Here is a 24,543-nt window from a genome sequence, read left to right as displayed (position 1 = left end):
GAGGATCATGCTGCAGACAATGGTTGCTCCTTTTCTCTACACCCATTGATTAGGGTGCCATGTGGAGCTCACAGGGTGGGAGTTAGGTAGGCTCTGGTTTCTCCTCCAGGGTTAGTGTTCCTCTCAGCAGCTTCTGGGCTGCTCTTAGGTGCACCTCTGTACTTTGCTCTTCTTCCTACCTCTCATTGAAGGGAACATCTGAACATTGCTGTTAACATATTTCATCATTAAAAGTCTGCATCAGAACTTCACACTGACTTGCTTTTGGCATATTTTATAAAATGCTTGAGTGAGGGCACTATTTATTGCTCCTCTTCCTATTCCCACAGAAGATCCTTTTAGAAAAGACACCAAAACCCAGCTTCCCACAGGCCAGTCATCTGCTGTAACCGAGAAGGAGCTTTGCAGACCCTTCTCTCACAGATGTACACCTATTCACTGGCACATAGTCCACAGCATTCCCTCAAGGCAGTAGAAATGCAGGAAAAGAAAAGGAAGTGTGCCTTCCTCCACCCACTCTTTGAGTGTAAGACATGCTCCCAAGCATGCTCTCAAGGGCTTGCACATGTGCTGTGTTTACATTCCTTAGGTTGTTGCCCGTGACAATGGCATTACCAGATGGCACTCACCTTTCAATTTCTTCTTTCCAAATTTTAATCCAAATAGAGACATCCCAAAACTTTATTTTAGTCCAACTCCATGGAACTTCTGGAAGAGAAAAGAGAAGGTAATTCACTATGGGGGTTTCTAATTCTGCAGCTGAACATGATGAGCAACATACATGTAATTTTGTGTCCATAAAATGGGAGAACCCAACTCCCAAGCACCATGGCCAACAGCTGCAGTTTATCACACAGGAAGTTCTTAAAATGCAAGACCATTTCAGGTTTGCCAGCTGCACTGCATCAGTGTGAGCTACCTTACCTTAGGCATTTTGATCTGTTTCTCTCCTGACATGGCACAAAGAAGGGCCCAGTGGAGGAGAGACTGAAAAGGATATTCCTAACACCTTTGTCCCACATGAAAAGGAGAAATACACTAACAGGGTTTGTACTTAATGTACAGAGGAACTGTGTGACTACTCAGAGCAAGACCAGCCCCCCTGAAGAAGAGGAAGCATCAGGAAACTCTTTTTTCCTGCACATCTGCCTTGTGCTCAACATGTGCTGGCTCACACTGTTGTCCATCTGCTGGTCACCCTCTGAGTTTGGGATAGACTAGCTTGTATGCCTCTCACTAAAACTCCTCTGCTGTCTGCAAATTTCCTGGCCCAGAAGCCTAAAGCCAGGCACTAGAAATGCATTTAATCATAAAATCATAGAATGGCTTAGGTTGGAAGGGACCTTGAAGATAATCTAGTTCCAACACCCCTGCATGGCAGGGACAGATTCTACTAGACCATTTCACTCTGAGCCAAGTCCAACCTACCCTTGAACACTTACAGGGAAGGGCCACCCACAACCTCCCTGGGCAACCTGTTCCAGTGTCTCACAGCCCTCACACTAAAGAATTTCTTCCTAATGTCTAACCTAAATCTTCCATCTCTTCAAGCTTAAAACCATTACCCCTTGTCCTACACACCCTGGAAAAGTCCCTCTCCAGCTTTCCTGTAGCCCGTTCAGGTACTGGAAGGCCACTATGAGGTCTCCTCAGAGGTTTCTCTTTAAGACACTGAATATATCCTATTAAAAAGAGGAAATGAGCATTAAACACAATCATATCAAACTTATCAGTAATAAAACTTCTGTTGTTCTCAGCAGATCTCTGTGCATGGCACTGCTGGGCACAACTGGCTGACAGGGAGCCTTAACCAACAGGAACTCTGCATCTGTTGCTTAACTGGCCAGTGGATCCAATCTGAGATTGTACTCTAGAGTACTCTAGAGTACTTTGTACTCTAGGTGACCCTGCTCTGGCGGGGGGGTTGGACTAGATGATCTTTCGAGGTCCCTTCCAACCCCTATGATTCTATGATTCTATGAGATGTTTGAGGGAATTGTGATAGAACTAGAACAAGCTTTCTAGGAGACAGAATGAAGTTTTTGACTTTTGTCCCACGCTATCTGCGTAGAGCAAGGCTGTCTAAGGAGACAGCAGATGATAATACACCGTATTTTGGAAACATGCAAATGTGAATACAGCCTATGCCAATGTCCAAATGCAATCCTGATCCATCAGTACTGGTCCGTGCCCTATCCAAGCTCAGGCTTTGTGTCTTTTCAGAAAATAAAGGTAAACTAAGGAAAACTCTACAGTCATCGCATAGGTTGAGCATTCCTACACAGATCTCTATTCCAGATGCAGAGCTATATTTAGCATCTGCAATTGAATGAGCCTGAGATAAGGCAAACAGCAGCAGGCAAACTCCAGCTGGCCAGCTAAGGGGTGTACACACTGAGCACATAGCAGCACACACTGCAGTGCTCAGGAACACCTCTGCCCACTGTGCTTGAAAGAGGTCTTGCTTCTGTGTGTTCATGTAGATCCAGCTGGTTTTACTCATCAGAAAAAAATCCCTGGGCAGCACCTCTCCCCAAAATTTCCTCTGTCTATGGAGCTTAAACCGCCTAAAGTTACAATATTTAATGTCACAACCTGAAGCTTTCTCAGCCCTGCTTTCTTCCCTTAACTGGTGTACAAAACGCTCCTAAAAGACCTCCCAAAAAAGGTGGTGTAAAGAGCAAAACACACTGTCCACACTCTTTGAGGTAAAAACCTCAGATTTCCAAGAGCACCAGGAGCCACAGGTCTGATAATCACTGCCCACAGGCAGAACAAGGATGCAAAAGTTTGGCTGGTTGTAATCACCATATGGCTATACTTCCAAACTCTGGATTCTTCTGTACTGGCCAAATGTTTTAGAAGGACTATCCACAACTAACAAACTTCTCCCAGCTGTGGATTCCATTGAGAAGGTGTATAATTTCAGAAGAGGAGAAAAAAGGATGTTTATATTTCTGGGGGAGCAGAAAAGAGAGGGTGGTTTATAAGCTTTCTTTCAGCAGTAATAACATGAAACAAACAATGGAGCTAGGATCCACATCTCACAAGAAAACCCTGAAATTTCCTTCAGCTGTGACACATGGCTTTTGTTAATTACTGTGATTCTTTAATCACCGGTTTCAGGAGTGACCACAGTACAACAACAAGACTGCAACAATGCACTGTTTTGGCACAGAAGGCACGCTCCAGACAGAGCACTGGAACAAGCTGCCCAGAGAGGTTGTGGAGCCTCTTTCTCTGGAGACATTCAAAACCCGCCTGGACACGCTCCTGTGTGATGTGCTCTGGGTGATCCTGCCTGGCAGGGGGTTGGATTAGATGATCTTTCGAGGTCCCTTCCAACCCCTCAGATTCTGTGATTCTGTGATTCTTTTGTTCATTTCCTTCAGCTTCTCAGTGCATTTTATGGTTCTGCACTCCCTGGACATTTTCACTCAGCAGCAAACTTAAGTCACTCTCACAGCCAGCACAAATGCCCTTGCAGGCTCAACACCCTCATAAAATCCTGTCTTGTAGGGCAGATGTGGGTGATAACTTTACCATATCCATTTGTACTTAATACCTCTCTGGTGCTGTCATGACACAGATTTAGCATAGCTGCATACTTAATTGAAGCCCAGAAGTTATAAATCCTTTCCAAGCTGACCTGATCCTTTATGCTAAACTCAGTTCCTGGCTTGTCCAAACCACAATGTCATTTGAGAACCTGTTGGAATTCAATGGGCACACACAAGACGGCATTAAGGGTTTGACACACCCTTGTTACACTGAGGTGAGCCCTTTATTTTCATAATAATACAAATACCTTTATTTACTACTTTGTTACTCACTCATTTAATCCTCATATTGCTTTACCTCACAAGCCCCTCTCACACAGGCTTCCCTGTGAGCCTGCCTGCTCACAGACCAGTTTGTACCAGTACATCTTCACACTTCCAGGTGTCTGTTTTCAGTTGGATCATTCATTGACCCTGGGCTCTAAGCATGAAAACAAACCTAAGCAAATGATGGGTGGAGTTGTCCTTTTCCATGGTGCTCCTCTTTGTGTTAGCTATCACAACTTACTCAGCCAGATGTGGTCTCTTGGTTGACCTTGGCTCTGCCTTTCAGTCCCAGACCTTTTTGTGGAGTATTTTGGACTTTCAATCCTACCTGCAGGGTCCAAGATCTTTGGAACTGCATCTATCAACAATCTCCCCCCTATCCCCCCCTCTGTTTTTCCCCATATTCTACCTTTAATAAACATTCAAATCCCTATTCACCTTTCTTTATGTATCTCTCCCTGTTTTAAATCCTTCCAAAATGGCAAAAATGGGTCTTCAGCCTCTCACCACTCACAAACACTGCCATAGTTTTGATTTCCTTTTGTGCTTTCTGGAAAAACTTGTGCTTGTCAAGTGTAGTTTTCATGTGACATGAACTACTTCTCAAATTTTGGTAACACACTTTCACAGCCTCCTGTTCATGAATTAATTGAAAACCCATAAAATATATGAAATTTTTCTACGGTCAGAAAAACATGGCAATTTCCTATTTTCCTTCATTTTCCCTAGAACCAGATATCTTCAGATGCAAAGTGAAGCACTGCTTAACTCTCCCCAAGTTGTCTTCCACAGTCTGTGTCAGACTTTTTTTTGCAGTCTTTTCCAGTTCCTCAATGATGGGCATTTGGAGTTATAAGCTACAAATACTATCCCTTCTCACTTCAGAAGGCTTTTTTACCTACAGTGCTCTAAAAATTGTCTAGCTATGGCTGACACTTCTGCAAAGACAATCCACTTGCTTTATGGCTACTGAAGGTTTAGTCATGGGCTCTGAGCACTTTAAATATCCACAGTGAGAAGATACTTTGTCAGATCTTAAACAGGGAAGGGATGCTTGCTTGCAAACCACGCTCAGCCTTACTTAACAGAAAGACAAGCACCAGATTTGGCTTGAGAACACAAATGCAAAGCTGTCCAGTGACAGTGTGAGTGGCAGGTTGCAATGAGACACAGAACATGGAATTGGCAAAGTCTATAGCCTAATCCAAAATCATGGCTCTCTAAGGGATGTGCTGCAAACTGGAGGTGGAGGGAGACACTTCCCACCACTGCAACAAGGGGTAGAAAAACGAGAAAAGACATGGCACAACACAAATGACTGGAGAGCAGATGTTGCCAGTGGGAAACATGGCTAATGTCTTGGTTCTGTTTCTTTGGAAGTAGCTACACAATACATCTGATTTAATGATAAATACGGGTTGGGAAATATTTGGTGCTTCTGCTCACTTCACCTTGCTCACAGACTCTGTGAAATGATCCATATTAAATATAATCATTTTTTTGAAGGGTTATTTTAATCCAGATCATGGGGTGTTGCTCAGTACAGACCAAACTGAATTTCTGTCTAAGCAGTGGTTGTAGCAGATCTGAGAAGGCAGTGAGTTGTGCTGAGATACAAGAAACAGAATCAAGGAGAATTAGGCAGGAGAACAAGATTTCTCCAGTCAGTTTTGCCACCAAACACAGTGTGGTATGTATGCAATCTAAAAAGCTTACATAGCCCTGTCCAGGTAAAAATCCATGCCTTCCATCACCAGCACTCTATGTCAGGTCAGTTTTTGCACACAATGAAGATTTAGAAGTTGTTGGAGTTTGTTGGGTGGTTTGTTTTGTTTTTTTTAAATCTCTATTCAGCTGATGCAACAGCCACAAATATCCACAGGTCTTAGAAATATTTTTATTTATTTATGTGTTTATTTTTCCATGCTGCTGTACTAAATATCCAAGCAATAGCTCAGTATATGAGAAAGCAGATCCCAAACACTGGCCATTGTGACAGACAAGCTGGAAGACTGCCTGCACTGCCCAGTGCTCTTGGAGTAATGCTGCTAAATGCCACAAGATGAACCAAATTCAAGTCCCCTGATTGTAACACGTATAATTTTAAGCTGGATTTGGAAGCACAAATGGGAAAATATGAAAGGCTTAAAATACATTAGGTCCTCAAACTCTATTTTCTCCATGCCTTAGTTGCATCCCTGCTAAGGGGGTGCACAGGTCAGGTGCTATAACAGGAGACACACATTCACTCCCAGGTATCACAGAGGATGTCATAGTTGGTGCAAAGTTTGATAATGCTCTGGCCAGAGCAATGCCTGGCACACCTGCCATGGACTGACCTTGTAATTGTGCCATGTAAAGGCATGTTTGCAACTGACTCCCTTTAAACTCCCGGTGCATTAACTATTTCAGTCAAATTGCTCAATTTTTGATTCAAAAGAGTATGATGCCTTTTCTTTCCACTATTGAAAACAAACACAAACATTTCAGCTATTAGAAATAATCAGTACTCAGTAACTTTTAACATTGAAAAGCATTAGCATTTGTATTTCTCCATCCCTCTTCACATCCTCTTGTGGCTGGACATCTCAAGAACAAAACAGGGAGTAGCACGTGTTGTAGCACTCCCTGCTTTGCAAGTAGAAAAGAGAGGAAGCGAGGTCTATCCCTGAAACCTCCAAACTTTTAAAATACCTGGAGAGGTATCCTAGATGAGGTGTGCTAGCCCTCCAGCTATTTTTTTGGTGCCGTTCCAAGCTACACACACAGAAACCCATGAAACTCTGCGCTCCTACCCCCCTACACTCAAATCTGCCAATGCAATTAGCTGTAATTGCTGGGAAACAAGACTCAGTCTGTTGTTACCTGCCACGTAGTAAAGCCACGATCCAGTATCTTCCATCTGTCTTCATTAAAACACCCCTTAAACTGACACCAGGGTGGCAAGTCAAAAAGTTGCATTCGGCTCCTTTGGGGTAAGTTAGTTGCCACTCTCAAATTACCTCACAGCAGCTGAGGAGGGAGAGTTTCCCCCGCGGAAAGGCAGGCTGCTCCCTCCCAAACAACGCCAACAATAATAGCAGCTTCCCCGGCCGGCTGCTGCTGCTGGGAACCCCGCACAGCTCAGCTTACTCCACCCAGAAGTCTACCCTGAAAAAGCTCGACCCGGAGCACTTTGATTAAGCTTTGGAAAGCTCTGGGGCTTGAGGATTTAAAAAAACAAATAATAATAATTAAAAAAAATAATTAAAAAACCAAAAACCAAAACAAAAACCTGCAAGTTTCTGCCCCCCCCCCAAAACTGTCAGAGGAAACGAGCAGGCGGAAGGAGAGTGTTAAATCTTACCCTTGAAGGCTTGTAAAAGTCAGAGCAACAAAGTTGCTGCCCTCCATGGCACTCTGGTGCACTTCTCTCTTCTCATTTACAGGCAGTTTATCCCCTCCCAAGACCGACAGCTTCGCCTGGGCTTCCAGCACCAGGACGTTTCATCTAAGAGAGCCCAGCTTCTTCACCTGGAGAAACGGGCATCGCCTGCTCGTCTCCCAGACCCTGAAAATCTGCCACACAGCGTCCTGGTAACTGAACTTACTCCAAGTTCCCTACTTCTGACTTCAGTTACTGGACTTGGCTTCTGGCCAAATTCTTCCTTCTTTTTTTTTTTTTTTTTTCTTTCTCCTTTTTTTTCTGGCTTTTTTTCCTTTTTTTTTTTTTTTTTTTTTAAATTCTGTTTCCTGTAGATAGGGAGAGTGTAGTAGCTCCCTTAAAAATAAAATGCTTCAGCACAACAAGCTGTGAAAGAGTGAAGCAGGAAAGCAGAACACCTAGGGTTGGGGCACCCCAATTCATTTCAGAAGCAGCTGCTGCTCCCCTTACCTACCTCCTGCCGACTCAGAAGCTTTTGAAAGGAAACCAAGGGAGTAAAAGAGTCCAACATATCAAATTGCTTTAAAAAAGGATGAACTAGGTAAGGGATCCATTTCTCAGCAGCAGCCCCTCTCTCTGCATCCGTAACGCTGGATTCAGTCAGGACTCCTTAAATGCAGAGACACCGTCCTACAAGCTGATCCTAAGGCTCCACCTCATCCACTTTCCAACAGTTGCAAGTAACAAAAACTCTGCAGAGAAAAACCCTGTAGAGCACAATTGCATAACTCAACCACAGAGCTTTCGGTGCCGAAACGTCAAGGCTTGCTCATCCCAAGAGCATGACCTTCCTTTGGACTCTGGGACATCCGCCCAGGCCCACCACTATGAAGGAGACCCTCCTCACCAAAACCCCTCAGCACTCTCATGAGCTGCCCAACCTTCCCACTTGTTCTTCCACCTTCAATGAACCACACATCCACTTTTTTTCTTCTTTTTTCTTTTTTTTTTTTTTTTTTTTTTTTTTTTTTTTTTCCCCTCCACCCCCTGAATTGTGGAACCCTTCACAATGCAGTGGCCTCTTATATGCCAGTCCTCTGGCCTCTTACCTACCTGATAGACTACAGGACTAAAACTCAGCCACCTGCAACCTTAAGCCACTTCCTGCTTCCCTATACCTATGAATTGCAATTATTCTAAGATCACTGTATTCTTCTCCTCAGCTGTGTTGCCAGAGAAGTGACAACTTATTGTAGGCAGCAAAAGAAACCCTAACATAAAAGATTTCTGTATGTGTTTATCTCTCCTTTTTTTTTTTTTTCTTTCATCTGCTGTTTTTCCACCAGATTTATGTGAATACAGTTAGAATTAATTTCAAACCCACCCACAAACACTTGAATGCATTAATCAGCTGATTAATTATAGTTAGCATGAGAGCCAGAGAATTGCCAAAGAGTATATAGTAGAAGGTGACATTTTTTTAAATCCTGTTGAGAGAAAAGCTATGGAGGACCCTTGTTGCTGCAATGGCAGTACTCCAGTGGTCATGAAGGTTGAAATGCAGAGTGGCAACGAGTAGGACCCTATAGCACCTTAAGCAATTTCTGAAGGAGGAACAAGAGCCTATGCCCCTTTGTGAGGACTCCAGGGGTTTTTATTGAAGCTACACCTATTTGAGACAAGTGTAATTGGAGTGGCTTCCTAATTCCAACACAAAGGACCCATACAAACAGCCTACATGGGTGATGGTGTGTAGGACAGCCTCATCAAGGCCTAGGTAATTTTCAAATGATTTTGAACTGAAAAGCATCTAAGTTCAGAAGAAATTTCACCTGCACTATCTGTTTCTCATGTTCTCACCACCATCTCAACAGCAACAGCAACAAGTACCACATTTTTTCCAGCAACCAAAAGTACAAGGATCTGCATATTTGTAGAATCCCCTGTTCTTGCTTCATTCTGGAGTTTTCTTCCTTCTTACAACTTTCATCTGCTTCTTTTGCCTCATTTTAATATGTTGACTAATGACAATTCGTTCCACACGATTCCCACTTTCTTTGCTGCCATCAAGTAAGTATAAACTCTTTGTTTGTCACACTTTGACCTCAGCCACATTCATTTCATCCTTCCTAGAGTTAGTTTCATCTTCTTCCTTTCACATGAGAGTGGGCCCAGTCTTAAATTCAACTGGATTTGGGGCTTGTTTAGAATTTGAGACAGTTACAAATTAGGTAGGCTGTTTTGTTAATGTTTTCTCTTGGCACTGAAATCCACCTCACGTACCCTGGGAATTACTTTTTCCCTCAGTTGTGCTTTTCCCATGGACTTCAGTGAACCTACTCATGTAGGGAGGCTCAGCACATGTGGAAGTGACTCAACATTATAAACTCAGCTCTGTGGTCTCCTGTCCTTTCCTTACACTTTTGTCCCTGGGTAGCATATTCCCAAAAATTATACCATTCACTTCCTCCTTTCCAAACTTCTGAACACATCAGGGAAGGCTACAGCCTGCGAAGGAAGATGTCTAGATTCCAGTGCCTGCTTGAGGTGTGTACATGTGTGCTGGGTGTCTGAGCTCCCGTTGCAGCCAGTGTCATTGAAAGGAGATTCAGCTGACCAGCTGCTGCAAGACAGCAGTGGGTCTGCTATGACCCATGGCTACAGGAAGAAGAACTTCAGTCTGTTGGCTTTCCAGTAAGCAAGCTGCTTTCTTGGCCAGGCAGCTGCCTCCAAGAAGTTCTTCACCTTTGCATCCTCCACTTTCTCAATTGCCCACTAGTCACAGAGGGCTAGCTTAGAGTGGGATGAATTTAAATTCAGGCTATTAAGACCTTATCCTAGAACTGCATCTGGGAGAATGACTGCCAGTCATTTAGCCTGTGCTGGATTTCAAGTATGATTAGACGCAAAACCAAAGACTTACTGCCACTGATGTTTAAAGGGATGCTCTCAGCCCACCCTCCAGACCAGATGCACTCTCCCTCCAAACAACAAAGATGTGAGAGCAGAGAAGCCTTGAAGTAGCACGTAAGACCTATATATGCCTGGTGACCTAGTAAGGCTTTGAATGGCTTAATATGCCCCCAAATAACTGGAGAGGACAACTAGAGGATAGGACAGAAACAGGAGAGAAACACAGCTTGGAGAATTCCACAGTGTAGATTTCAAATAAACGCCAGCCCTTCCAAGAAACCCTCCCTATGTCAATGCTACTTTTAAAAATACTCTCAACCTAGATGCTTCCCCAAACATCTTGTACTGTTCAAAAGGACCACTAATGATCTTTTCTTTCCCTTACTGTCTTGCAACTCCAGTCTGCAGCTCCTGACCTGCAAGGTTTGGAGCTTGACATGCTCCACCACAGCTAGCACCTCTAGCTGCAAAGAAGTAGCTGTGGCTGATTGAACCAAGCTGGACTCCTCCACACCCAGAACCAGTGCAATGTCCAGGGATCATTTCCACACAAACAGCCTCATATTCAGATCCCAAAACCAGATGAGCGCATTGGTCATACTAACCAAGGGATTCACAACTCCAGAAAAGCCTGGGTGCTGAAGGATTTCCTTAAACCCCCCCAAGAATCAGCCTTAGATGACTGAATCTCCTCCCACATACAACCTATGCTTTCCTCATCCAAAATTTCCATCCCTTTCCTGTGCAGTTCTGGAATCCCCAGCACAAGGACATGGAGCTGTTGGTGGGAGTCCAGAGGAGGCCACGGAGATGATCATAGGGCTGGAGCTTCTCTTCTGTGAAGACAGGGTAAGAGAGTTGGGCTTGTTCAGCCTGCAGAAGAGAAGGCTCTGGGGAGACCTTATAGCACCTTCCAGTCGCTGAAGGGGCTCCAGGAAAGCTGGGGAGGTACTTTTTACAAGGGCATGAAGTGATAGGATGAGGAAGGATGATTTTAAACTGAGAGAAGGGAGATTTGGATTAGATATTAGGAAGAAATTATTTTCTGTGAGGGTGGTGAGATATTGGCCCAGTTTGCCCAGAAGAGCTGTGGGTGCTCCTTCCCTGGAAGTGTTGAAGGGCAGGTTGGATGGGGCTTGGAGCAACCTGGTCTAGTGGGACATGTCCCCGCCCATGGCAGGAAGGTTGGAACTAGATGATCGTAAAGGTCCCTTCCAACCCAAACCATTCTATGATGGGTGTCTTGTCCCAATTGCCCTTGCTATGAGAGACTTTCTGCAAAAGGGTCATAGTAAATGGGGTCACATCAGGCTGGTGACCAGTCATTAGCAGGGTTCCACAGGGATCCATCTTAAGGCCAGTACTTTTTAATAGATTCATAAACAAGTTAGATGCAGGACTTGAAGGCCTACTTATTAAGTAGGATTACACCAAATTGGGAGGAGTGGTTGACACTCTCGAGGGCAGAGAGGCCCTGCAGAGGGATCTGGACAAATCAGAGAGCTGGGCAATGCCAATTGCATGAAGTTTCACAAGGAAAAGTGCTGGATTTTGCACATGGAACATGGCAACCCATAGGTATACACACAGTCTGGGGAGTGAGAGACTGAGGAGCAGCTCTATGGAGAGGGATCTGGGGGTTCTGGTTAACAGCAAGTTGAACATGAGCCAACAGTGTGCCTTGGCAGCCAGGAGAGCCAATTGAGTCCTGGGGTGCATCAAGCATGGCATGGCCAGCCAGTGGAGGGAGGTGATTGTCCCTCTTCACTCTGCACTGGTGGGGCCCCATCTTGAGTACTGTGTGCAGTTTTGGGGGCCACAGTACAAAAAGGATATACAGCTACTGGAGAGTGTCCAGAGCAGGCCACAAGGTTGGTGAAGGGTTTAGAGCAGCTGCTGTATGAAGAGCAGGTAAAGGCACTTGATCTGTTCAGCCTGGAGAAGAGGAGACCTCATGACAGCTACTGCTTCCTCATTAGGGAAGGAGGAGGGGTAGGCACCTCTGGTGACGTCTTCTCTCTGGTGAGCAATGATAGGAACTGAGGGAATGGTAGGAGGATGTGTAGGGGGAGGTTTGGGCTGGGCATTAGAAAGAGATTCTTTACCCAGAGGGTGGTGGAGCTCTGGAATAGGCTCCCCAGAGAAGCAGTAATGACACCGAGCATGACAATATTCAAGAAGCATTTGGACAACACCCTCAGGGACATGGTGTGAACCTTGAGGTTGTCCTGTTCTGAGGCAGAAGATGGACTTGGTGATCCAGGCTGTCTGAGGAGGTGGACGAGCCACCACCCCTGGAGACATCTAAAAAGAAAGATGTGGTGCCAGGGGACAAGATCTAGTGGTGGATGCAGCAGAGTTAGGGTAGTGGCTGGACTAGATGATCTTGAAGGTCTTTTCCAGCCAGAATGATACTGTGATCCTCTTGCTGTCAAAAGTCAGTGTGGGATGCATAAGGAATATAGGACTGCAAGGAACAAATTGGTGAGTATCAGAGAGGTGTTTAATCGAGGAGTAGGAAGAACTGCAGAACATCCATTTTGCAAACTCCAGGTAATACCAACACAATCATAAAGTGAATAACGAAAGGCCAAAGGTCCCAAAATATACTGTGTCACAGGTGAGGAAAGATTAATTGTACTGGCATTGTCCTTGATCCCTGTGGAGAATTTGACAAGTAAGGCTGTGCTCCTGGCAGCAGAGAGCACACCACAACACTGCAGCTGAGGGGCAAAAGAAACCCTACATGTTCCTGTTATCATGACCACACTGTGGGAGGAAAATGCAATGGAGACAGGAAGACAATGTCATGAAGTGATCAGTTGCTCTTGGGCTGTCCTGACCTGTTGGGAGCTACCCAGCCAAATGAATTTAACTGGTCCTCTAATGAACTGGCAGAAGTTTTGATAAACCGGTAGAAATCCAAAGTAACTCAGTTTGAAAGTATGATCTGGACTACTACCCATATGCATCCAGCCACCTGGGTCCTATCTGAGGTGTCCAGATTCAGCACTTCAGGTTCATACAGAAGTATTCCCATACCTCCCTGGTTACTTCAGCAGGGGGGAGCCAACACAGTGCTGTAAGATACATGCCAAATGGAAATGGTCATAAGATAGCTTCAGTGGGTGTGTGCAGAATAACGTGACTCATGCTGATCAGGATTGGTGGAGTGGCACTTGAGTGCAGCAGGGAACGAAGGGTGCATGGCTAGAAATTCCCTTTCTCCATCAGAGCCCCTTGCCCAGTATTCCAGGCCCTTGGCAAACCATGATCAGCAGGACTTGGGGTACTGGGCAAGGGGCTCTGATGGAGAAAGGGAATTTCTAGCCACGCGTAAGAAACCCACAGAGACACACAGGAAAGCAACAACTTGTTGAGGTGACTATTGACCTCATCCTCCTGGCACCAGCACCTGCAAATGCGGTACCTCCTGACATCATAAATCAGAAATTAAAATAGCCTCTCTCAACCATCCCCTTTAGAGACCATACAAGATGATGAAGAGCTGAAAATCTTTTGGGCAAAGAGAATTTTTCTGAGTTCACCTGCTCAGATTACACTGAACGGGAGATAAAGCTGAGCTCAATTCTTGTCTCTGAGGTCGAGTTCCCACCAGGTTTGGAATCTTGTGTTTATGAACTTCTTTCAGGCCAAAAGCTTCATTGCCTTGGTAGGGAATTGGCCATTGCAAGTGGAGGAGTCTCCTGTGTCCCTGAACCACTTGCTGTGATCCCACGAGGAATTAGGTGATTTGGTGGACACACAAATCAGTGGGAGCTGATGGACATTAACCTGTCTCAGGATTACATTTGTGGACTATAAATCTGTGACTCCTCATTTGCCCATGAAACTGCATGTGCCTGACTGCACTGGGAAAGCACAGGGATTAATCAGCCGCTGCAGCAAACCCCAGATGTGTCCACACTGCTTTTAGTGCATATTTCCTCCTCATCATCAGTGAACTACGTGGAATCTCAGGGGGATGCTTGGGAGGGCTCGTTAAAAGCTAATCATGCCTATGTGAATAGCAAAAAATCAATAGCTGAGGGCAAAGTAACAGCCCAGCTTGTTAGAGCCTCCGATTAAAGCACCATGTGTAACACTGTTACTACACAAGACCTCCTGCTGTTATTTGCAAGGCAGTAGCTGCCACAAACACATACGCTGTTTCTGGTGACACTTCAAACGCTGTCACATGCACAGTCCTCAGATACACATCAAAAAACCCGCTGAGGAATTAGGATACCCCTCAGTGGGACTCTGTAACTGAACACACAGAGGAAACCCACCCCATGCAGAGCCAACAAAAAGCCTCTGCATTTCACAGAGCCTTCTCACAAGCTGTGCATAGGGGGAAAATGGGCTGCACTCATGTGAGAAACGGCACTTCTGGCATGCTGTAACACCACCTGAAGGACCCTACAATGGCTAGACAATGTTTAATCTCCTGTAGCCTCCCAGAGGTGCACTGCTCCTGGTTGTGCTTAGCCCGTGTGCTCTCTCTGTAAACAGCACAGCCCTGGCAGGGCGAGCACTGGCACCTAGCAAATGTGTTGGGAGACTCAGCAGGCAAAGGGGCACAGGGCTGCAATGGATCCCACCTTTGGCTTTCCAGGTGGTAATCACAGGAGGACTGTGGAGCAGTGTCCTCCACACTGGGCAGGCTCTTTCATACTGCAGCAACGCATCCCTGTCCCCCATAGCCACTTCCAGTTTTCTGCACCAAGCATCAGTGAAGGGGATGGGAGATGCCTGGATACTTCTGTATTCCCTGCAGCATCAGCCAAGAGATCTTGGATTTATGTCTTTAAGCCTCTCATTGTTTGCATTATGTATTGCTCTAGAGTCACTTATCCTTCACATTAAAAACTTGGAGGCATTCTGAGAGGATTCATGTGATATCATGTCACATCCACTGTGCTCATAAACACTTTAACAGTAATTCCAAATTAAATACATCATGTGCATGTATAATCTGTACCGTCTCTTTTCCAGGTTATAATCATATCTGTCCTGCCAGGAAAAACGTGGAGGCAACATGCTGCTGTCCAGGAAATTCTGCCTAGTATTGATGATTTTTTGTATATTTTGTAGTAGCATTTTCTACATTAAGTCCTTATTTATTATTACAGCTTTTGCTGCCTACATGGTGATAAGATGACCCACTTTGTAGAGGTCAGAGGGGGCTCAGGGGTGACCAACTGATGTTCTCTTTAGAGATGTGCAGTAGTATCAGCGTTCTGTAGGGGGATGGTCCCAAGGGGCTCAGGCACGTGTACAAGTATGTTATTCTACTGCTTTTGCCTGGGCCTGGGTGACTTCTTGATCTTTCATAACTCCATTTCTGTGAGATCTGGGAAGAATAAGGACACCTCTGCCTGGTGGTGAAAGAGCATGGTCAGAATTAAGTCAGGAAGGAAGGGAAAAAAAAAAAAAAAAAAAGAAAAAAGAAAAAAAAAAGAAAAAGAATAAGAAAAAAAAAGAAGAAGAAGAAGCCACCTTATAAAACAAGGTCCAGGGAGCCTGATGTAATGAGCGGAGAGACTCTGAATCCCCTCTGAAACATCAGGTTTCAGCTAATTAACCAAAGGTAAATGTCTGTGCTAGCACAACCTGGTATAAATAGGCACAAAACCATTGATTTCCTTAGAGATTTCTCCAGAGATTTCCCCAAGGAAACTGCGTTACAATTTTATCAACGGCTTGTGCTTCAATTGCAGCACCAACTTGGCAGCAAATGAGCCATGTACAACTGTGGCTGCTCCAGTATGGCCACAGCACGAAGAAGAAAGGTCCTGGCACTGTCAGCCTTTGCTTTTATTCACTGTAAGTCTATTTTACATTAGATTGTTCCTTTGTCTGTAATCCAGGTGTTAACAGAAATGCATGTTCATCTGCACTTGCATGGCTGAGAACACAGACCTGTTTTATTCTAATCTCTGTGCACATGTGCAGCTGTGAATTCCTATTAACTCAAATGGAAGTGATGCACATAAATCCCTCAGCAGATGGATTAAAAAAAGGAAGAATCTTATGAGTGTGCAGGGACATCAGGATGTGATAGCAGAGTTAAAGAGGGAATGTTCTTCTCCCAGAAATTTAGGAGAACCTGCAGAGGGGGAAGGCAGCAGCTGCTCAGTCAGTGAGAACCGCAGACAGCAGTGCACACAGACAGAAGTATGCTGCGGATGTGGGGTGGTATCACAGAAGATCCTTTTAAGGTCAAGGAGATACATGGAAAGAGAGGCAGGTATTTAAATTAAACACCCCATTCCCAGCCTCACAAAGTGTCACACAGTGTTTGGTTTTCACGTGCTGCTTGCAGGGTAAAATTAGTTGTGGGCCCTGTAAGAAGAGACAGAGTTTTCTGCTCTGAAAGAGTAATCAAGGTTTCACCAATTTATCTCCAGAAGGCACTGACATGCAACCTGAAGTTAGGAATGTGCTAATGAAGGCACACAACAGAGAACTTCATCAAAGGCAGTGAGAGACAAAAGAGAATTAAGGTTTCAGCAGTACTGTGAGACACTGAATGCCTAGTCAGGAGAAATAAATAAAGAAGTTTTCTTGACAAGCTAGAAAGAAAGAAAGAAACAACCTCTGGCTGGTGTGGCACAGAAAGAACAGCTCAACCTCCTCCCCTTGAGGAGACAGAAAATCTTCAGATAGTGACAGGACATCCCAACTTAACAGAAAGTAAAATGGAAGCTACATGAGAATTCATACACTCAATGAGAAACTCTACTATTAAACTGGGTGACCTGCCTAGTGGATGAGGGGAAGGCTGTGGTTGTGGTCTGCCTTGACTTGAGCAAGGCCTTTGACACAGTCTCCCACAGCATCCTCCTGGAGAAGCCAGCAATCCACGGCTTGGACAGGTGCACCCTTCACTGGGTGAAAAACTGGCTGGATGACCAGGCCCAGAGAGGGATGGTGAATGGAGCTGCATCCAGCTGGTGTCTGGTGAGCAGGGGTGTCCCCAGGGATCAGTGCTGGGCCCAGTCCTATTCAACACCTTTACTGATGACCTGGGTGAGGGGACTGAGTCCACCCTCAGGAAGTTCACAGATGACACCAAGCTGGGGGGGAGTGTCGATCTGCTGGAGGGCAGGAAGAAGCTGCAGAGGGACCTGGACAGGCTGGGTCTATGGGCTGAGGCCAATGGCATGAAATTCAACAAGACCAAGTGCAGGGTCCTGCACTTTGGCCACAATAACCCCAGGCAGAGCTACAGGCTGAGGGAAGAGTGGCTGGAGAGCTGCCCCAGAGAGAGGGAGCTGGGAGTGCTGGTTGACAACTGGTTGAACATGAGCCAGCAGGGTGCCCAGGTGGCCTGGAAGACCAATGGCATCCTGGCTTGTATCAGGAATAGTGTGGCCAGCAGGGGTAGGGATGTGATTCTCCCCCTGTACTCAGCACTGGTGAGGCCTCACCTCCAGTTCTGTGTCCAGTTCTGGGCCCCTCACTTCAAGAAGGATACTGAGGTGCTGGAGCAGGTCCAGAGGAGAGCAATGAGGCTGGTGAAAGGACTAGAGGGAAAGTCTTACAGGGATAGGCTGAGGGAGCTGGGGTTGTTTAGCCTGGAGAAGAGGAGACTCAGGGGGGATCTTAATCACTCTCTTCAACTACGTGAAGGGAGGTTGTGGTCAGGTGGGGCTGGGCTCTTTTTCCAGGCAACTAGCAACAAGACAAGAGGGCAGGGCTTCAAGCTGCACCAGGGGAGGTTTAGGTTGGATATTAGGAAGTAATTCCTCATGGAGAGGGTGATGAGACATTGGAATGGACTTTACAGGAAAGTGGTGGAGGTACCATCCCTGGATGTGTTCAAGGAAAGGCTGGATGTGGCACTCAGTGCCATGGTCTAGCTGATGTGCTGGTGTTGGTCATAGGCTGGATTGGATGATCTTAAAGGTCTTTTCCAGCCTTGGTGATTCTGTGGTTCTGTAAACATAACCTTAAGGGTTTTTAGCATTTCTCTTTTTTTAATTTTTTTTTCCATGTAACATTATTTGGAATGTTCCAGTGTTTGAGAACAAGACCCATCCCTGGAAGTGTTCAAGGCCAGGTTGGATGGGGTTTAGAGCAACCTTGTCTAGTGGGAGGTGTTCATGCCCATGCAGGGGAGTTTGAACTAGATGATCTTGAATGTTCCTACCAACCCAAACCACTCTGTGATTCCATGATTCCATGATTTCCAAATCTTCATTTTTAACTTTCTTATAGTCTTGAATCTTGGCAAGTACCAAAGCTCTCCTCAGCCAGTATGTGGCACATCTCAAAAGCAGAGCTCTGCAATGCTCTACCTATCACCCTGCTCCAAGTTAGGCTACTGGTACCCATGTGCACTGTTGCCCATGTAACTGCTTAGGCTCATTTGACAGCTAATTTTTGCAGGGCTTGGGTGAAGAAGTGTCTTCTAAGGGCTGGTAGTATACGGTCAAGTTCCCTGAAATGTAGCAAAATACTAAGAAACAACTAATCTCTCAATACCTTTTCAACGATGGTGTAATCAGAACAGAATAAATGCCTTGTGTCAGTACATTAAAATCATAATTTCTCTTAGAAAAAGCAAGATTGGATTAGCTTTGGAGGCAAGTGTGGTGTAGAAAGGTAAACAGCTCAGACAGAGTTCTCAGTGTTTCTTTGGATTCCATCTGCTGAATAGATTGTGTCTGCCCAGAAAGGCATGGACACGATTCTTTTCTTCAATCTGATTGCCATTTTGGCCATAGAAAATAGCATGAAACAGAAAGAGCTTCTTCAAAGGCAGTGTCTCAAGGCAATCTGTCGAGCAGCTTTGAGAAGAGCATACTTATACTACTGCAGGAAAAATGCTGACAAGAAATTTGGTTTGTAAACCAAATAAAGAACATTAGCCAAGCTAGCCCACCTGTAGCATAGCTTTGCAGCAAGGGTTGACCAGAAGGGAAACTGTGGTGACAATCCAGAGAATTATGATCTCTGGCAAGCAGACAGACTCAGTTGTACTGTCTAGGGCCAGATGTAGCTGGGAAACCTCTCTGTCATGTGGTGAAGTGGTGGGTTGCAATTTTATACCTTGAGACTCCCAAAAATATTCTTGACATGAGGCAGCCACGCCAGTGAGGCATGAAATCTAAATAGACCCAAGTATGTATTGCTTCATTAATCAATATCTGGTGTGGTGGAAAGTTTTTGAATGAATGTTTTTTTGGAAGCTGGTTTCATTCCTCAGCTCATCTTGTAAGTGTCCTACAATTTTGACCAGGTTTCTAGTCTTCTCTTTGTTAATGATAGAAGCAGGGGCCTTCCTGGATGCTCTCACAGCACTTGATGAAGAAGGCTTTAAGGAAGAAGGGAGGTACTCAGGGGGCTCTGAAGATCAGGCATCAGAAGCAAAAGCATTTGCATGTGAAAAAAAAGAAACTTTTAGGGCATACTCGGATTAAATGTAACAGCCCTAGAGTCAGACCTAATCTGAAATACAAACTTACTACTTAGTACGTTTAATGGTAATTAAAATCACTGGAAATCAGGGAGCTTAATGCCCTGACAAGTAAGATGCCTGAGTTTGCCATGAGTGTGGCTTGGGCATTCCTTTGAGCCATTTGGGAAGTCCAACACAGGCAGCTGAGATACTGGTTAGTCTTAAGGAGATACAGTAGAAAAGGGTGTTAATGGGAGTTGTCACAACCCCACAAATAAATGTGAATCACCATCAATTTCAGTTTGTGCTCAGATTGCTGTTCCTACAACTGCAGCAGCTCAGGAGAAGGTATAGATTACTCTGGATGGCTTTGCTATGGGGGAGCAGCCTTCAGGAGATGTGTGAGGTAGTTGCCACTCCAGCCATCCCACCCCTCAGTAGAGCTAGAGCCCTTGGAAAGCAACACTCTGAGAAAGAGACTGTTTCCCCAGAGTCTCAAGGGTGGAGAGGTCTAGAAGAGAATAGCAGGGAGAGGAACCCTAACTGGGATGCAAGACAGCACTCTGATGCAACTAAGCATAAATTAAGCAAAACCATTGTTCTCAGACCCCTCACACCTGTATCAATATCTTTTGTGCTGTAGTAAATTCAAATATATAGATTTAAGCTGGAAAAGTAAACTAAATCTTGTTTGTCCAAGAACTGAAATGGGGGTGGGGGGAGCATTGGCAACATTCCTGGTGGCAACGACAGGATAAATTGCACACAACAGCTCTTACCAAAGGGCTGGGGAGAGAAAGTGAAAGTCTTAACATTAAACTAATAGGTAATCTAGATGGCCACTGGAACTGCAACTCACAGTAGCTGAAAGTCCCAGTGAACTCAGAATCACATTAACAATGGGGTAGGAGGAAAGGAATGGATGAAAGCGTAACTCTGAATAACCTAAGGGAGGCAGGCAGGGAGCTGCACAACCCCCTGAAATGAGTCAGGAAAAGGGAAAAGCAGTCTTGTTTGTCTAGGGATCATAGTTATCAGCCCTGTCTACAGGGCATGTCCCCAGCTTTGACCTTGGATCTACCACAGTATTGCCCAACCCTCAGACTAAGCATCCCACACTGCATTGGGTCTCTGGAGCATGTGGGGAAAGGCAAAGTCTTTAACAGACTGTGATCTACCTGTGTTTCCTCCTTTCAGTGCTTGTGCTTGGGGCATGACACTGGAACCACTGCTAAAACCCCATAATTAATTTTTTGAGATGGGAAACTCACTTCTTTGAGCTTTCCTGCCGTATGTGTTTCAGGGACTCCGGTGGCTTTTTACCATCACCTCTACATCAGTTTACACACATGCAAGAACCTGATCCTGCTCCTCCTAGAGCCAATGCTGAGCCCAGACAAACACATACAAGTCCCAGGCTGGACCCAGGAGTGTGAGGGACTGGAGAGCTGTCCAGACCAAGCCTGCTGTGCTGAGTGTGTGGAAGGTGAGCCAGCAGTGAACACAGAGCACTCCCTCATGCAGACAGCCAGCAGGCTGGTCCTGCCCTAGGGATCTGTTTGCCCTAGGGATCCAGTGGTAATCAGCTACTCTCTGTGAAGCTGGAAGTAGGTTTCCAGGCTGACTTGAAGAGAGTCATACTCCCAGTAGACAGTATGTTTTACTTCAATATCAGCAAATTAACTGACTTTGCTGTTCCCTTCCTTCCAGTTAATTTTTTCTTAGGCCTGGAATAGTGACCTTAAGAAACGCTAAACTATCATAGAATTGTAGAACCATAGAAGTGTTTTTATTGGAAAAGACTTTTAAGATTATCAGGTGTGGCCATTGACCCAGCACTGCCAAATCTGCCACTAAACCATGTCCCTCAGCACCACTTCTAACCATCTTTGAAATACCTCTAGGGATGGTGACTCCACCACTTCCCTTGGCAGCCTGTTCCAGTGTTCATCCTTTTGGTAAATAAATTTTTTCCTAATATCCAATCTAAGCCTCCCCAGGAGCAACTTGAAACCATTTCCTCTTGTCCTATCACTTGTTGCTTGGGAGAAGAGATCAACCCCACCTCACTACAACCTCCTTTCAAGCAGTTGCAGAGATCAATAAGGTCTCTCCTCAGCCTCCTTTTCTCCAGGCTAAACAACTCCAGTTCACCCAGTCACACCTCATAAGACTTGTTCTCCAGACCCTTCACCAGTTTTGTTGCCCTTCTCTGGATTCACTGCAGCCGCCCAATGTCCTCAACGTCCTTCTTGTAGTGCAGGGCCCAAAACTGAGCACAGGATTCAAGGTGCCCCCTCACCAGTGCCCAGAACAGGGGGACAATCCCTGCCCTGGTCCTGCTGGTCACACTATTCCTGACACGAGCCAGGATGCTGTTGGTCTTCTTGGCCACCTGGGCACACGCTGGCTCATGTTCAGCCACTGTTCACCAGCACCCCCAGGTCCTTTTCCTCCGGGCAGCTTTCCAGCCACTCTTCCCCAAGCCTGCAGTGCTGCCTGGGGTGGTTGTGACCCCAGTGCAGGACCCAGCACTTGGCCTTGTTGAACTTCATACAATTGGCCTTGGCTGATCTATCCAGCTTGTCCAGGTCCCTCTGCAGAGCCTTCCTACCCTCAGGCACATCAACACTTCTGCCCAGCTTGGTGTCATCTGCAACCTGACTGAGGGAGCACTCAATCCCCTTGCCCCGATCACTGATACAGATACTAAGCAGAACTGGCCCCAGTGCTGATCCAGAGGAACACCACTGGTGACCAGCCACCACCTACACTGAACTCCATTCACCACAACTCTTTGGACCCAGCCAGCCAGGTTTTTACCCAGAGAAAAGTACGCTGGTCTAAGCCATGAGCAGCCACTTCCTCCAGGAGAATGCTGTGGAAACCATGTTGAAGGCTTTACTAAAGCCCAGGTAGACAAAATCCACAGCCCTCATCCACTAAGCAGGTCACCTTGTCAGAGAAGGAGCTCACATTTGTCAAGCAGGACCTGCCTGCTATGAACCCATTCTGACTGGTACTAGCTGTGGGTCATGGATAAAATAACAATTAGAACCAAAGCTGAAGTGCAGTAAGTCACACATTCAACTAAACAGAGATTCACAAAGAGTTTTTATTGCTAAGAAAAATAAACCATTTTCTTGAAAGAAAATAAACAGTTACTCCTGTAAAGTGAACTCCAGGTTATTTTGCTCTGATGGTTTGCAGGCAAGTAACACAAGTGCCTCTGTCTCAAATTGTGTGGCCTTAACCTTTCTTTTCAGCACTATTTTTGAAATAATTTATCATTTGCAGAGGTATACATAAAGATTAGTGCAGCAAGCTAACTTTAGCTAAAGCAAAAAGGTTTCTTTTTTCCCACAGCCACACTTAGCACATCTCCTGCTGGCTTCTGTGGGAGTTTTACCATGTCAGGACACCTGAATTGTCATGTTTAATGGACAGAGAGAGAAGAGCAATACTTTATGGTGAAAATCCCTCTTCAATATATGCTAAAGTGTCTTACTTCTGGTTTTAAAGGAAAAATATTATCAGCTATGGGGGAAGGATGAAATATTTCCTATGTCAGATACACAAAGATGTGGAAGGGAAGGGGTTAGTTTCCTCTGAAGTACAGAAGATATGCTGGATGCATCTAATCTAATCATAGGTCTCCACATTCATAAAGTCTTTGAACATCCATGAGTTGGCCTCATGTCTTGGCACAGTAACTGGTTAACATGGTTAACATAGTTAACATACTGGTTAACTGAAACAGAAATAACTCTGCAACGTGAAAGCATATCCAGGTGAAACCTAATGATTTGTGATGTCTATATCAGGTTCTTAAGCAAGTGGTGCAAAATACTCCACCCCAGTCTCACACCTTCCAGTCCTACAGGCAGTGAGAGCATTTATCACTAAGTAGACAATAGGCCAGAAAACAGTGCTCCTTAACTGGCTCATCTACCAGTTTGAGCTAGAGCACATCTACTCTGGAGATGGTCAGTTGTGATGCAAGACCCTCTGTGATGGAGGCAAGAGCTGCTTATTTCTTATTGTTTTATGCCTTTACTGTCAAAGTGCCATTAATAGGGAGAGCTTTGAGCACCTTTTGGATTTAAGCACACAGAGAAGGAGAAGCCTGGCTCTCTCTTCAGAAGTTTTAAACAAGGAAAGAAGAGGGACCTAGATCCAAAGTCAGTAAAGTGGACATGTGCTTTCCTACTGACTCTGGAGAGCTTCACTGTGATCCCAACTCATGCTGCTTTTGTATGCTGCTGGAACTACGCAAAGAAAACTTAGACACAAGACCCATTATCAAGAACCAGCATCTACAGATGCAGAATAAACCAGCATATGAAAGGGAAAAAAAACAACCAAAACCAAACGCCACACTGTAAAAAAAAAAAAAAAAAGAAAGCTGGAATCAGGGCTTCTATACAATTTTTCCACACTTTTTCTTCCAGAATTAAAAACTAAGAAAGTGTCCTACCTGGCTGTTCTGTATCTTCTTTTCGACCTGAAGCTGTTTCTAGAGACAGGCAGAAGGGGCCGTTTTCAGCACCCTACAAAAAACTGCAGCTTCTTCTAAAATCCCTGGACGGTTTCTCGGCAGAACGCAGCAGGTTTCTCCCCAGCTCAGCTGTGAAGCTCACTAGGAAACACTGTGCTTTCCAGGATCTGGAGGTAAACCTGTGCAGGGACACGCTGAACACCATCCAGAAGTTACAGGATGTCTTGGTCTGCTTCGTGTACTCAACTGCAAGGGAAAAGGCAAAGTTCCCAAAGCTGTGGGTGGAACATGGCACGGTGTAGCACTGAGTAAATAAAAAGCAATTGATCGTTGGACTCGGGTATGACATCAGGTGTTACAAAGTTTTATATGCCATAGGCAAGACTTTGCATTTCATCCAAGAGAAAGGCAGCCTTGAAAACCTGCTGGTGCACAGTGCTGCAGCTGAAGCAGCAGAGAGAGATGTATAAAATGTGCTCAACTTTCGCACTGAACAGGTTTGTGTTCTTGGAGGGCACTCAGTAGGTTTCAA

At 45.2% G+C, this 24,543-nt stretch overlaps 1 protein-coding gene across 3 annotated transcripts in view; it reads right to left on the bottom strand.

The window, feature by feature from the left end:
- Positions 1-24,205, bottom strand: part of LOC127395609 (phospholipid-transporting ATPase ID-like) — a 93,205-nt gene extending 69,000 nt beyond the window's left edge. The window contains exons 1-2 of one of the 3 annotated variants that reach the window (XM_051642775.1): positions 23,991-24,205; positions 630-708 (exon numbers count right to left, since the gene is read on the bottom strand). In XM_051642775.1, the coding sequence (XP_051498735.1) occupies positions 630-672 (43 nt within the window). In that variant the 5' untranslated portion in view covers positions 673-708; positions 23,991-24,205. Of the gene's footprint in view, positions 1-629; positions 709-6,692; positions 7,468-23,990 lie in introns of those variants that run through there. The other 2 variants (XM_051642777.1, XM_051642776.1) reach the window with 2 other exon arrangements.
- Between the last annotated feature and the right edge of the window lie 338 nt (positions 24,206-24,543).

The sequence above is a fragment of the Apus apus genome, chromosome Z (assembly GCF_020740795.1).
Source record: "Apus apus isolate bApuApu2 chromosome Z, bApuApu2.pri.cur, whole genome shotgun sequence".
In the NCBI taxonomy this organism is placed as follows: domain Eukaryota; kingdom Metazoa; phylum Chordata; class Aves; order Apodiformes; family Apodidae; genus Apus; species Apus apus.
The sequence above is the reverse complement of the archived record's forward strand: the minus strand, read 5'-3'. Positions and strand labels throughout refer to the sequence as shown.